A 12,194-nucleotide genomic window follows, 5' to 3' on the forward strand; every position below is an offset into this window, starting at 1 on the left:
ACGGAATAACACAATGATCACAATTTCAAGACCTGAAATATTCACCGCCTCATGTTGCTGGCGAGAACTACCCGTTCTGTCAATGGAGCTGTTCGTTATTCGAGTTACAGGATTCAAAAATGAAATAATCGAATTTTGCCTATTTAAAGTTGAAAGTTTTGAAATAAGGATTTGGAGCATGCACCATTCCCTCAAGGATACTATTTCCTTAAAAGATAAAGAGGCTGGCTTTGAGCAATCCGGCTGGGATGCGCTACAACGTTCACTTCAATTCAGAATGGGTTGAGGTTTACTAACGTGTAACTGGCCTATACAGTGACTGAAAGTAGCTGGCCAATGTGTGCAGTCAGTGTTTTATCCAACGAGATGAGTCTGGTTCCAACTTAGTATGTTATGGTTTGGATTTGGTACCAATTTGGTACGGCCCTGGAGGGGCGAATGGCTTGCTTGACGTTAGAACGGTTTTGAACCATCGGTCGATCGTGCAGCGGATCTCTTACCGACTGCGCTGCACCCGCATACTAGAGGCTTAGGCAATAGGATTGCACCGTCGATTAAAGACATCACCCCACGAATCTGGGGTGGTGCGGGTTTCAGGTGAGTTGAACCTATATGAGGTCATAGATTATGGAGATGAGGAGGGTGATTCCGCCCAGAAGCCTGGAAACGGCTCGGAAGATGCGACGCGCGCACATGGCTGGCACGCTCCAATCGAACTCGCTGTAGAAAATAGAACCCCGGAACGCTCGAAGCCGCATCTTTCGGACCGTTTTTTTCGGCAATTAGGAAGAAATGCAATTAGGAATCACCCTCCTTACCATAATCTACGACCCCGTATAGGCGCAACCCACTTGAAACCCCATATTCGTTGGATGATGCCTTCAAGTTAAAAACACGTTAAAAATATTGAGACGTCTTTAAAAGCTATTATAGGAAAATAAATTTAAAAGAGCAGCAAGCAATTTAAAAAGGATGCAGTTGAGAGGGGAGACATGTTCAGTGGAATGTGATGAGTGTTTTGCAATGATTTATATACTATATGCAAAACGTATTTTGCCTTGTTGTCCTAATTTGCATGCTTCGATCAGATTTTAAATTAATGGATTGTGCCTTTTTTTTTTGATTGGATGCTCTTAGCTATGAGAAGCTTTCGAGCTGATATGAATTATGTAAAAACTTCGACCATATTGTCCAATCCATAACCTGATAATAGGATTAGTTTCTATGATATATTGAGTATAAACTAAGATAAGCAACACTATTGAATTATTCTCAAATGTAGTCATTTCCGTCATTTAGCGCTAAAAATTTGCAGTTCCTAATATTACGTATTTAACATTTTTAAAATTAATTTTACCTCTGTCAGAGGAGAAGCGGATGCAATTTTTGGCGGCAAAATTATTTGTTCGAAATAGTGATTGATATAATTTTTTAGAATGGCGGTGCATAAACCTCTTGTTATCGCCACTCATTGGAAAATAAACAAAGCATATTTCCAGCCGATAGAAGCCAAAAAAGTGATGGCCCCATTTTTTCTTTTTTTCCAATTCTATATTTGTTAGAGAAGAGGAAAAAAGTGTTTGACAGATTTTTAGGAACTGAGGTACCTAAACCTTCTCTTATCGGTCGGTAAATGCAAATGCAGAAAAATTTTTAGCCGAAGAAAAAAAGCAAGGAGGGCAGACTTAGCATTTCGTTCGGAATTTTCCTGTTTAGCATTGAGAGTTTCCCATAAGCACCAATGTTTTACTTACGAATCCATTGTGTTGATCGTATTTGCAGCAAATTTACAGAATATGCGCCGTTTGAAAGCATTCTACATCATTTTCGATAAATTAACAATCGATCAGGTGAAGGTGATATGAATAGGAAATAAAGACTGAGATTTCTATTGATATAAAAATAGAACGAATTAAATATTCAGAAGGAATATTTGATATATGATTGAAATTTGATATGTGATATTTGATGTATGGAATCGCTTCGCCTTTTGTGATTCTCAGCCCATCGATGGATTGGTTGTTTTCGAAATGTTTGGGAAAAGAATCGTAGATTACCAGCATCGCCCCACGAATCTGGGGTGATGCGGAATTCAAGTGGATTATGCCTATATCCTCCACAACGGTTTACCGCCTAATAGTGGCGTTTAGGTGACACTGGGCGTCGAACTGCGATGCACAGCGGAGGTTCTTCCTCCAGCAGGGTCTCCCAAGCTGAGAAGGGGTTCGACACATCCGACATTCCAACTTCTCGGAATCGCAAGCCTAGCTAAGAGTAAACCACTGCTAAGATTCACCACCGTCTTGGCAAAATGTCGTAAGGTGGTTCCCTGATCCATATAGGCTGATCGACGACCTGTGGTGAAAGCTAAGCTCGCCGTGGCATGGCTGCTTAGTTTGGGGAAAATTCTCTTTGCCACTCCAGCATATTCACTACCTCAGTACCCTGCACCCTTGGCCCTGCCGTCTCAGACGTCGGGCGGTATTGCGACCGGTGAGAGGCGATCATATCTCAGGTTGCTCAGGACGTCATTGATTCTGGACCAAGGCGACGCACGACTCGCCATGGACACTGTCTCAGACTGTGTACTTACAACGCGAGAACAGTTTCCACAGACGCTGACCTGCGTGCCCTTCTCGGAGCTGCAGAGCGTATCAAATTTCACGTGATTGCTCCGCGTGAGACCAAGTGCAGAAGGAGCGACGTACGACAGATGAATGACGGTACACTCATCATTCATGGAGAGAAGGTTCCGTCGCGAAATGTAGGCGGTGTTGGTTTTGTTGTGCACCCATCTGTCGTCCATCTCGTCGATTCTCACGAGATCCTGTCACCTCGTCTGGCCATTCAAAAATCAGTCAGTATCATCAACTGCTACTCACCAACATCAACAGCTGATGAATCCGAATTGGACACGTTTTACGAGGAGCTAGAGGAAGTAGCCCGCAACGAGAAGTCTTTATACAAATTCGTTGCCGGAGACTAACCCAAAACTAGGAAAGGCCACAGAAGAGGAATACAGAATTGGAAGATTTGGACTAGGGGACCGGAATGAAAATGGCAATCGTCTCGCCGGGCTGTTGTCCGCCGCTCGCCTCTTTCATGGGAACTCTCTTTTCATGAAAAAAGATCATCGTCGGTGGACATGGAAGTCGCCCAATGGCGCGACTCGTGCGAAGATCGACCACATACTCACCAACCAGAGGTGGTGTCTACTTGACGTCTCAGTAGTATCATCCTTTTGTAGTGGTTCTGATCACCGTCTCCTTCGTGCGAAAATACGACTTAGCCACACGATGGAAAAGAACATCTGCTATCGGCAACGAAGGAGAAAAGAAGTCGTCTACGACGATTGCGTTTTCGAGAACTCTTTGTCCCAAGGTGACTGGCACATCGAGGAGGACCCAAACATGGACTACGAGATGCTGCTCAGAGGATTATGACCCTGTGCTGAACGTGCCTCGAAGCCGCGCACGACAAACTTGGATCGAATTTCGAAGACCACCAAGGAATTGTTGGAAAGAAGAAGGGCTTTGAGGTTTGATCCGAATGCATCGCACATTGAGCGGTTATTAGCAAACACTAGCTGCAGAAAAGCGTTGCAGGAGGATCTTTTAAAGCACAGGCAGAAGAAGATTCTAGAAGCAGCACAAAGAAGAACGAGTCTAAAGAAGTGCCGCAGGGATCTCCGCGAATATAATATTCCGCTAGCAACCTTGCTGAGCGAAGACGGGACTCGCGCATCTTTTCGTCGTGAGATGGAAATCATTACGGAGAGGTTCTACTCGAACCTTTTCCGTTCATCAACTCCTGTGTCAAGCCCAATCGTCCCCACTGGCGAAGCTCCACCACGGATTCTCCCTTCGGAAGTACGAGTCGCTATCAAGAGCATGAAACCTGGCACAGCCTCTGGACCTGATTTTATATCAGCAGACTTTCTTCGGGCTGGTGGCCATCCGCTTCATGTAATCTTATCAGCGCACATGACATCCTAACTTTAAGAAAGAAAAGATCCCAGACCAGTGGAAGACCTCGCGAACCGTTCTTATCCATAAGAAAGGTGACCGAGAGGACCTTCGGAACTACCGTCCGATATGCTTGCTGAGCGTGTTATACAAAGTATTCACCAAGATCATCCTCACACGCATATCTAGGACGCTGGATGAAGCCCAGCCTCAAGAACAAGCTGGATTCCGCCAGGGGTTCAGCTGCTCAGACCACAACCAGACGGTGTCGAGGGTCATAGAGATTTGCCGGGAATACCGCCTGCCCATTGTTCTAACCTTCGTCGAACATGAGAAAGAATTTGACAGCGTAGAAGCGAATGCAATACTGTCAGCGCTGGTCGATCAAGGTGTGGACGCGTCGTATGTGAGGAAATTAGCCAATTGCTGCGATCGATGCACGACTAGGATACAGTTTTTCCACCGCCCTCTCACCATACCCATTGGAAAGGGGGTACGACAAGGCGATACTATATCGCCGAAGCTGTTCACAGCTGCATTGCAATGGATAATGAAATCACTGTCCTGGGAAGAAAGGTTTGTACGTGTCGATGGAAGATTTCTTTCAAACCTTCGTTCCGCGGACAACATCTTTTTTTTTCGAGCAGTACCAATGAAGCAGAAACGATGCTGAAAGAATTGAACGAAGCAGAGAAAAGAATAGGACTACGAATAAACAGAAAGAAGACACAGTTCATGAAGAACGCCCACTGCGAAGACGGAGGAGTACAACTTGAAGGCTCCCAAATCGTGGAAACTCCGTCATACGTATACCTCGGACGTTCTATGAAAATGGAAAACGACTTGAAGGAAGAACTGAATAGAAGAATGAGAGCAGCATGGGCAGCATTCGCAGCCGTCAGGGAAGCTACGGACCAACTGACGGACCAAGATCTTCGTGCCCATCTGTTCGACTCGACAGTCCTTCCAGCTTCCTAGACGTGGCCGCGGTGTCTGCCTACGTCTCCGCTGCGTGGGCAGACACTGCGGCCACGTCTAGGAAGCTACCTACTACCCACAGAGCCCTTGAGAGATGTCTCCTGAAGTTTAACCGGCGCACACAACACCTAGCCGGTCTTCGTAGCTCCGACTTAAGAGGAATGTAACGTCTTTGCGACCCAGCGGAATATGTATCGAAAGCAAAACATAGATGGATCGGTCACATCGTGAGAAGAATCGACAATGGATGGAATAAAAGAACGCTAAAGTGGATCCCAAGAGATGCTAAACGCCCTCGAGAGAGACCGCCAACGGGATGTGGTGAAGTGTTCGCTATACGGATGTACCAGCTGAGAGCTCAGCTGGATTCGGCTCAAGGAACTCGTCAACGTCACCAACGAAACTTGAGAACATCTTTGATGACAATTGCGAGGGAACGAAACGAGTGGAAGAGATGCTGGGCCCGCATGTCCAGTGAAGACGTACCATCTAAATATCTAAGTAAGTTAGGCAAACGGCATCTGCAAATTTCTATAGTTGAGAAGAGTGGACTTGAGCGGCCACGGTGCCCAGTTGGGAGCAGTTTATAGTACCGCATTCTATTGAAATCCCAACAGCACAGCAAAATCTCCTTTTTCGTGCAGTTCTTCTTTCAACTCTTATGGAGGTGGTTCGCCACGCGGGAGCCATTATGAAAATGAGGGGATCACATTATGAGAAGAATCGACGTGATAAATAGACTATAAGAACGCTGGGGTGGATCCTAAGAGATGCCAAACGCCTTCGATATAGGCTGCCATCAAAACGGGTGATGTGTTCGCCACACGCTACACGGACCTGCCGAGAGCTCAGCTGGATGAGGCCGAAGAACCTCGGTTACGAAACTTGAGAACATTTTGGACGACAATGGCGAGGGAACGGAACTAATAGATAAGATGCTGGGCCCGCACGTCCTGTGAGGACCGGCCATCTATGTAGGTAAGTTTCTCCGCGATATACTGTGCTCACTTTCTGACGGGTCCTGCCATTTTGAGTGCTTGTTCAAAAGTGTTCGGATGGATAATTCATTGAAAAAACAAATTGAGATATTTTTATTTACATTATATACAGCATGCACAAGTCGGCAAGAAGTAATTGAAAATACTAATTAATCAGTTCTTACAGCAGATACCTCAACTGTAACGTCAGAAATCCCAGAAGGAGCTACAGTTTCTTCAGCAGTAACTTCTTCCGTAACAGCGTCGGTTACTACAAATTCAGTAACTGGGAAGGTGTCGTCGACGGCCTGTGTGGTTCCTTCTGGAGCTTCCGTACTGGAAACACTCGCAACGGTCGTGCGAGGTTGCGGAGAACTGTGGCGGTGATGATGCCTGTGGTGTCTTCGGTGATGCTGAATCAAATAAAGATGAGTTAAGACGTTTGGAATTGGAACTGAACTCACTTTACCTTGTCATCGTTGACACGTGACCCTTGTTCGGAATGGACGGCGAATGCTCTCTTATCCATGAGTTCCAGCGTTGCCAGTGAGCTGTCCTCAGAAGCCGTAACTTGCTCGGAGGTGACCACATCCGTCGAAACGTCGGTCACCACGATTTCATCAGTTGTTGTGGTGAGATCAGCAAACGGCGTAGTTCCATCAGATTTTTCTGGTGCGGTGGGGCTAACCACAGTTGTGGGAGGTTTGGGAGAACTGCGTCGATGATGATGTCCATGGTGGTTGTGGTGGGGCTAAAAGAAGCGAACATGAACCAAGAGAAGTCCAATAAGGTATCAGTGTACTCACCTTGTGTTTGGGAACTTCTTCGCTACTGGAATCGGAATGAATTCTCGGATTAGGCTTGACAACTGCCACAGCAACGATGAAGGCAACGGAAAATAAAATGGTAGATTTCATGTTGAGCTGCTTCCAATGGGAGCAGACGACTCTTATACAAGCGGTTCCCTTATCTGGGCGCCGGACGCCCACAGTCCGTCTGGTGTCTTGTGCTAGTGATACGGTAAAAGCAGGCGCGTTGGTTGGTGAGTTTTTTTTTTTGAATAACAGAAGACTGAAGAAGTTATTTCTAAACCAGCCGTAAACTAGCTAGTTGAAAAAACGGTGGTATGGTTGGAGTAAAGATATTGCCCTTGTTCGACTGTCTTTGAATCTCGGCATGTTGAAACGTAGTTTTAACTGATTTCCTTGAGCTGTAGCCAAGATTGGTATCGATCTTTATTAAACAGCGGCTAACGTTTCGGCGATATCGCCTTCGTCAGAGCCTGGAAAACTCAAAGCCATTAGTGACCTATCCCCTCAAGCGCCTCATCACCCTACAGAAAGCACCCAAACGGTAAGCAAACTCAAACAGCAACACATAGGCTAGTACTTACCTCATTAGCTAGACTTGTTAACTCAGCAGATCACCACGTACCACAACTACGAGTCACAAGGGTTTTTATATAGGGACCTCACGGCCCGCCCCGTAGATCAGAACCCGTATAAGTCTTGATACAGGGATAACTCGTTTGTGATCGCAATGCACTCATCCTTCTTGTTCATTTTTGGACTTTTGGCGGTTATCCAAAAGGCCTCTAGCGTTCTGCGTGCTGTGATTTCGGACTCGTAGGATAATATACGAACTTCTACCTCTACTTCGGAGTTTGGATGACATATTCTACGGTGTGCTCCAAGTGGGGTGAAGTTTTTTGATTTTGCGAGTCCATCTAGATGCTCCTTGACCCTAATACACAATGGGCGTCCCGTTTCCCCTATATAATCGTCACCGCACAACCTGCACGTGATACGATACACCACTCCCGATATCATGCAATCACCCTCTCTCTGCCATACGGGCAAACCACGCAGCTGGGAGTTGTGCAGAGTCGATCATACACACGGTTACGTACCAGCTTCCCCTTGAGGTTTGCTGGAGGTATTTCCACAACCCTCACGTCATTCCTTAGACCCGCTTTTCGTAGACAGCCCCGTACTGCTCTGCTCATATCATCAGATATATAAGGTAAACAGAAAGGGATCTTCTCTGGGCCATCCACTACGTTGGGTCTTCGAGAGGGATACCGTGCTTGTCGGGTAGCACCATCTCCAGCTGGGTACCCATTGGACATTGCTACTTTATGGGCCACATTTATAGACCATGCTTTTTCCTGGCTACTCGATGAGACTCTTGCCGCCGTTCTGTACATGTTACCTGTAACAGATTTTTTCATTTTGCTGGGATGCGCTGAAAGATAGTGGATTAAGATGTTTTTACTACTGGGTTTCCTGTACCACTTAGTCTTACATATCCCATTCCGCAAGTAAATGTGCACATTCAGGAAAGCCAACCAGTTGTCTATCGGTCTCTCCCTTGTGAACTTAATGTGCGGACACTGCTGATTGAGAAGATTGAAGCACGCGTCTAGTTCTGCTTGGGTTGAGCAGACGACGCAGCAATCATCTATGTAACTATAATACAGCAGTGGTTTGCGGTCTATTATAGGCTTTTCGATCTTGGCCATGAAAACAATGGCGAGAGTGGGTGCCAGCCTTTGTCCCATAGCTAGGCCTCTAAGTTGTCGGTAGTACTGTCCCGACCATCGGAAAATAGAGCAATTCAGGCATTCGTTTATCAATGTCATGATCTGCCTGATGCTGAATCCATACATGTTCAAAGAAGCCTGGCGCTGCGTGAGCAGTTCGTGAACAGCCTGCATCGCTACATCGTGTGAAACGTTCGTATAGAGTGACGTAACGTCAAAGGTCTCTACTACACATTCACGCTCAAATGAGGTACTGCGGAGATGTTTTAGGAAGTTGCTAGAACTGCTGAGGTGGGCAGGGACATATCTGAGCAGCTGATTTAGGATTATGTTGAGCAGCCAGGAAATTCTATCCGTGGGGCCCCCGATACCACTAATGATATTTGGAGTAAAGATATTTTAAGAAAGCAAAAATCGTTTCTCACTGATTTGTTTCTTTCTGCATAACCGGATAACAAAAAGTAGATTATATGATATTAATAGATACTGTAATTTTGTTTTGTGTTACTTCTTTTCTCTTTTCTTTTTTCCTCTTTTCTTGTTTTTGTCCAGTCGAGAGTTCCGGTTAATAGATTTCCCTTCCTAATTTTGCATTTCTTTCGATTTTTATTTCTTCTTGCCGCACAGCTCCAGAGAAATAGAGAGAAATATGAAAGAATGGAAAAAAACTCTGGTTAATCTTTTCTCATATGAAAAGCGTGACTAAACCCACGAAATAGACCTGTGGACCTGATTTCAGACGCGGCACATGTACATCATGCTCTTCTTCTAAAATAACAACGGATTTCGTTCATGGTTGAATTTCAGGTTCTCTTTTTTCGGTCTTCATCCGATTACTCAGTTGTTTACATTCAGCGAATTGTGCCTAGCTAAGTCATTGTTGCCATAAAAGTTCACGTGAATGTAACCGACATACGACATTCACTTCACGTCTTCGCCATTCCCAGCGTTACCTTATCAGGGCGGAATCACATGGTGGTCAGGGATCAGAAGACATCAAATGACTGATAACAAACTGCAACAGAATTGGGTTCAGAGAATTAATCCATCTAAATCAAATTAAAACATTGTTGAAAGACAAAGCAAACCATTTTTTCTGGAAAGGAAATCAGAAATTACTGTTTCCGGTTCGATATTCGCTCCCTGAGCAATTTGTCGTTACAAATAGATTAGAACTGTATGACTGTATGTACGTAATTTTGTGACTGTGAATACAATGCCATTCCACAAGCCCACCTCGTTATCTTTTGAACCTAATGACCTTCATTAAGACCACACCTAACACAGGGACCATATTTAGGGTCATAAGTGTGTGTGTATACAAATTCCAATCGTTCACTTTGATTCCACAAAATTCTTCCACAAGGATTTGATTTTTACTTCCTTCTGGTTTCCGTTACTCTGTCATATGCTGCCCCACTTTCTGACAGGCCCTAACGTTGCTCTCCAGACTAGACTAGTATCCAGTGACAGCAAAAATTCAGATCTGTTTGTATGTTTTCAGTTATGCAGTGAACATATGCGAATTAGCTTAGTTATGAAGGACATGAGGAAGTTCCATTTCATTTTCATTCCAATAAGAACTGACTTCCACAAGGACACCTTCCTCTGCTGCACTCATCGATTCGAAGAAGGCTCAACGACTCTTCTAATGAAATTCTGTTCACGTAGTTATCGGTGCAGCTCTTTTTGACCTTTCAAAACACTCTAGAGGGAAAATACGATCATACTCCTACAAAAGAGTTCCTGCTCTCACGTTCCTCACTAATATTTTGCAGTGTGTATTGAGGAGTAAGTTTATGGGCTAGTCTTAACGTCTACAACTGCGCGAACCTTCAGTACGTCAATGTATTCTTGGTCAAGAGAGATCGTTTTAAAATATTCCGGAAGGGGACAAAAAAGACATTTCTATCATCTTTGCTTTCATTAATTCGTTAACCATTCTATCCGCAATGTGGGAACAGTGAAGGAGACCTTTGTCTAGAAAAAACCCACTTGAAAAAATCACAAAATGCTATATGTGTGCACAGTGAAGACGAGATCGACCACACATGTATAAAGACGACTTCAATCGTTAGTCCAACATCAGCGATTGATACCCTTTTCAGTGCTGCCAATGTCTGTAGCAGCATTTGTAACTGCAACTTCAGTTCAGCTGCTGTGGTGACGTCGGCAAGCTGTGTGATAACTTCATGAGCTTCTGAGCTGGTAATGCTCTTTACGCCTGTGCAAGGTTGTGGGGACTTTTTTTTCCATTTTTTGAGTCCTTGTTCAGAGGTATTCAGATGGGTGATTTATTGAAAACAAAAAACAAATTTTATAGATATAGATATTTTATAGAGATATTTTTATTTACATTATATACAGCATGTACAAGTCGGTAAGAAGTAATTGAAAATACTAATTAATCAGTTCTTACAGCAGATACCTCAACTGTAACGTCAGAAATTCCAGAAGGAGCTACAGTTTGTTCAGCAGTAACTTCTTCTGTAACGGCACCGGTTACTACAATTTCAGTAACTGGAGAGGTGTCGTCGGCGACCTGTGTGGTTCCTTCTGGAGCTTCCGTACTAGACGAGCTCGCTGTGGTCGTGCGAGGTTGCGGAGAACTGTGACGGGGATGATGTCTGTGGTGTCTTCGGTGATGCTGAATCAAATAGAGATGAGTTAAGACGTTTAGAAGTTGAAGTGAACTCACTTTACCTTGTCACCGCTGGCACGTGAGTCTTGTCTTGATTGGATGGCGAATGCTCTATTATCCATGGGTTCCAACGTTGCCACAGAGCTGTCGTCAGAAGCCGTAACTTGTTCGAAGGTGACCACATCCGTTGAAACATCGGTCACCATGATTTCATCAGCTGTTGTGGTGAGATCAGCAAACAGAGTAGTTCCATCAGATTTTTCCGGTGCGGTGGAGCTCACCACAGTTGTGGGAGGTTTGGGAGAACTGCGTCGATGGTGATGTCCATGGTGGTTGTGGCGGGGCTAAAAGAAGCGAACATGAACCAAGAGAAGTTTAATGAGGTATCAGCGTACTCACCTTGTGTTTGGGACCTTCTTCGCTACTGGAGTCGGAATGAATTCTCGGATTAGGCTTGGCAACTGCCACAGCAACGATGAAGGCAACGGAAAATAAAATGGTAGATTTCATGTTGAGCTGCTTCCAATGGGAGCAGACGACTCTTATACAAGCGGTTCCCTTATCTGGGCGCCGGACGCCCACGGTCCGTCTGGTGTCATGTGCTACTGATACGGTAAATGTTGGGGCGTTGGTTGTTTTTGAGCAACGAAGTTTTTCTTTGAAAGTTTACTTCTAACAAACGTGTGGTAAATTAGTTGGCTTAAAAAGTGATGGTTGATTTGAAATAAGTGTGTCAAAAAATCTAATTTTTCTCCTCTCATTTGTTTCATTCTGTAAAACCAACTAAAAGGAGTAGATTACATGATATAAATGGTTACTGTAACTTTGTACAGATTATTTCTGCCTCTCCTTATTGAGTTTCGCAGTTCCATATATTTTCTTTTCTAGTTTTTCTTTTTTCGACTTTTGTTGGCTTTCTTGTCATACACTTGAATGAAATGATTTATGTACTGAGGAGAGGGAAAAAATTCTGGTTGGAATTTTAGGGATCTAGATAATCTCTTTTTTGTGTGAAGAATGCAATATAACTTAGGAAATGAATTTGTGCAAACCCCACAAATTGGCAAGAAATGAGCCATACAATGCTCTTC

The 12,194-nt window shown here is 44.4% G+C and overlaps 7 protein-coding genes across 9 annotated transcripts; 4 read left to right on the top strand and 3 right to left on the bottom strand.

Annotated features, from left to right (window-relative positions):
* Nucleotides 1-1,796: 1,796 nt before the first annotated feature.
* On the top strand, nt 1,797-2,986 carry RB195_008896 (uncharacterized protein; the record flags this gene model as incomplete). Its single annotated transcript, XM_064195639.1, has 3 exons — nt 1,797-1,850; nt 2,343-2,515; nt 2,581-2,986. 3 exons carry the CDS (start codon nt 1,797-1,799, stop codon nt 2,984-2,986), a joined length of 633 nt encoding a protein of 210 aa, XP_064046784.1.
* Nucleotides 2,714-2,986, top strand: RB195_008897 (uncharacterized protein; the record flags this gene model as incomplete). Its single annotated transcript, XM_064195640.1, has 1 exon — nt 2,714-2,986. The coding sequence occupies one exon, from the start codon at nt 2,714-2,716 to the stop codon at nt 2,984-2,986; it is 273 nt and encodes a 90-aa protein (XP_064046785.1).
* Nucleotides 2,987-3,119: 133 nt separating this feature from the next.
* On the top strand, nt 3,120-3,443 carry RB195_008898 (uncharacterized protein; the record flags this gene model as incomplete). The annotated part of the gene is made up of 1 exon (XM_064195641.1): nt 3,120-3,443. The coding sequence occupies one exon, from the start codon at nt 3,120-3,122 to the stop codon at nt 3,441-3,443; it is 324 nt and encodes a 107-aa protein (XP_064046786.1).
* A 315-nt stretch (nt 3,444-3,758) lies between these two features.
* RB195_008899 (uncharacterized protein) lies at nt 3,759-4,943 on the top strand (the record flags this gene model as incomplete). 3 transcript variants are annotated; one of them, XM_064195644.1, is made up of 3 exons in its annotated part: nt 3,759-3,965; nt 4,003-4,541; nt 4,685-4,943. In XM_064195644.1, 3 exons carry the CDS (start codon nt 3,759-3,761, stop codon nt 4,941-4,943), a joined length of 1,005 nt encoding a protein of 334 aa, XP_064046787.1. The 3 variants fall into 3 exon arrangements, with proteins under 3 accessions (XP_064046787.1, XP_064046788.1, XP_064046789.1); XM_064195642.1 differs by lacking the exons at nt 4,003-4,541; nt 4,685-4,943 and having other exon boundaries at nt 3,759-3,995; XM_064195643.1 differs by lacking the exon at nt 3,759-3,965 and having other exon boundaries at nt 4,509-4,943.
* Nucleotides 4,944-5,276: 333 nt separating this feature from the next.
* On the bottom strand, nt 5,277-6,837 carry RB195_008900 (uncharacterized protein; the record flags this gene model as incomplete). Its single annotated transcript, XM_064195645.1, has 4 exons — nt 5,277-5,432; nt 6,115-6,333; nt 6,390-6,671; nt 6,727-6,837. The coding sequence occupies 4 exons, from the start codon at nt 6,835-6,837 to the stop codon at nt 5,277-5,279; spliced, it is 768 nt and encodes a 255-aa protein (XP_064046790.1).
* Nucleotides 6,838-7,745: 908 nt separating this feature from the next.
* On the bottom strand, nt 7,746-8,561 carry RB195_008901 (uncharacterized protein; the record flags this gene model as incomplete). The annotated part of the gene is made up of 1 exon (XM_064195646.1): nt 7,746-8,561. The coding sequence occupies one exon, from the start codon at nt 8,559-8,561 to the stop codon at nt 7,746-7,748; it is 816 nt and encodes a 271-aa protein (XP_064046791.1).
* A 2,305-nt stretch (nt 8,562-10,866) lies between these two features.
* On the bottom strand, nt 10,867-11,613 carry RB195_008902 (uncharacterized protein; the record flags this gene model as incomplete). The annotated part of the gene is made up of 3 exons (XM_013440813.2): nt 10,867-11,109; nt 11,166-11,447; nt 11,503-11,613. 3 exons carry the CDS (start codon nt 11,611-11,613, stop codon nt 10,867-10,869), a joined length of 636 nt encoding a protein of 211 aa, XP_013296267.2.
* Between the last annotated feature and the right edge of the window lie 581 nt (nt 11,614-12,194).

The sequence above is a fragment of the Necator americanus genome, chromosome III (genome assembly GCF_031761385.1).
Source record: "Necator americanus strain Aroian chromosome III, whole genome shotgun sequence".
Classification (NCBI taxonomy): domain Eukaryota; kingdom Metazoa; phylum Nematoda; class Chromadorea; order Rhabditida; family Ancylostomatidae; genus Necator; species Necator americanus.